This window comes from Sinocyclocheilus rhinocerous, unplaced genomic scaffold (assembly GCF_001515625.1).
Source record: "Sinocyclocheilus rhinocerous isolate Xijiao unplaced genomic scaffold, SAMN03320098_v1.1 scaffold161, whole genome shotgun sequence".
Lineage (NCBI taxonomy): Eukaryota > Metazoa > Chordata > Actinopteri > Cypriniformes > Cyprinidae > Sinocyclocheilus > Sinocyclocheilus rhinocerous.
The window spans coordinates 92,492-94,329 of record NW_015627226.1 but is presented as its reverse complement, the minus strand read 5'-3'; the positions used below and the strand labels follow the sequence as shown (position 1 = coordinate 94,329).

General features: G+C 34.8%; 1 protein-coding gene across 1 annotated transcript in view; it reads right to left on the bottom strand.

The window, feature by feature from the left end:
* Nucleotides 1-356: 356 nt before the first annotated feature.
* The window catches only part of LOC107721993 (peptidyl-prolyl cis-trans isomerase NIMA-interacting 1), a 3,705-nt gene continuing 2,223 nt past the window's right edge, over nucleotides 357-1,838 (bottom strand). Inside the window, exons 3-4 of the mRNA XM_016530226.1 lie at nucleotides 1,686-1,796; nucleotides 357-807 (exon numbers count right to left, since the gene is read on the bottom strand). Of these exons, the coding sequence (XP_016385712.1) occupies nucleotides 698-807; nucleotides 1,686-1,796 (221 nt within the window). The 3' untranslated portion in view covers nucleotides 357-697. The remainder of the gene's footprint in view (nucleotides 808-1,685; nucleotides 1,797-1,838) is intronic.

Genomic DNA, 1,838 nt, shown 5'->3' with positions numbered 1-1,838 from the left:
AGTGATTTACAAATGAGGACAATAGAAGCAATCAAAACCAACAAAAGAGCAATGATAATGCAAGTGCTATATTAGTATATTATTATAGTGTTATATTTCAATTTCACAAAGAAACGTGCAGCATTTTGTCCAAGCAATAAAAGGACACATTTAATTTATAATTTTTCTTAAATATCATTTTGTAAAAAAAAAATCGTGAGTGGAGTGAATCGTTACATCCCTACTGGATAAGGACTTAAAGGAACAGCACAGAAGAGAGTCTAACCGAGTTTTCGCATGCAAGCAGAAAAAGTGATTCACTAAGCTAACACTAAAGATAATTTCATGCTTTGAGATAAAACAGGAGCATTTCATTCAGTGACATGGTATATTTTATTGGTAATTTTTTGGAGATGTGTCATACGATCGTCTACTGTCCATCATCAGAGCTGGTCCTGTGATGTTCAGGCACCACCGCAGGACGGTTTTTAGGAGTGTTTAGCCGAGCCGGATGAAGGAATGCTGGGTAGAGGTGCAGGATTCGCGGCCTATCAAAAGGGATCTGTAACATGTACGATGACTGAAATACAGGATGGACTTAACGTGCAGCTTTGACGAGCCAAGTGAGTTTTTTCAGGGAAACAGATTAAGATAAGGAATCCTGGGATAGTGTGTGTAATGTGTGTGTTATCTGCGGGATGACGGAGGGGGAATGCGGTTATCCGGTTCTCAGGATGATGTGAACTCCTGATTCGGTGAACACGGGGCCGCTCATGTCTCCGATCTTCAGCGCGAACGAGACGTCTTCAAACGGCTTCTGCATTTGACCTGACACACAGTAATACAGACAGCACACATAAACAACATTATAGTCAATTAAAATAACACTCTTTTTTTTTTTTACTTGGAACAAATGTTAACAGAAATGAAATAAAATCTTAAAATAGGTATTTTAATTTGTATACATGAATAAAACTTTGTATTTCATCTACTTTCCAAGGCAACATTTCTCATTTTAATTTAGTTTGGTGAAGTACTTAAATAACAATCGTAAAAATAAATAAATAAACTACTAAAAATGATCGAAACACATAACAAAATTACTAAATCTTTAAAATTGAAAAATAAATATATATATATGAAATTTTTTTTTAAAAATATTCATAAAAAATCTGTGATACAAAAATAACACTGTTCATAATATCACTTTCCCACATCATTATGATTATTAACGCTTAAAGCTGTACCGGTAACACTTTACAATAAATCCCATTGGTTGACGTTAGTTGATGCATTTTCTATTATTAACTAACAATGAGCAATTTGTTACAGTATTTATTAATTTTGTTACTGTTAATTCATATAAACACATGACTGTTCATGGTTAGTTCATTAGCTTAGGTCCATTAAATAATATTAACAGATATAAGTTTGGGTTTTAATATTGTATTGATTAATGTTGAAATTAACATTAATAAATGCTGTAGAAGTGCTTTTATTGTTAGTTCATGTTAACTGTTATCAAATGAAACTGTACTGTGTAAGTGTCACTGCTGCACTTTAGTTTAGTGTTTAGTTTAACGCAGTGACTACATCAACACTTAATGCTTATACAACATTTACTCGATGTTAAAGCATTCTGTAAGTTGTTTATTATGCGAGTCGGTCGGAGGATGATGCTGATAATCTAGTATCTCTAGTCTTACCTCTGCCGAACAAGCCCAGGTCTCCTCCGTTCCTCGCTGAGCTGCAGTCACTGAACTGAGACGCCAAACTCTCAAAGTCCTCCTGGCCAGACTTGATCTGTTCGATGTACTCTATACACACACACACAGACACACACACAGACACAGACACAC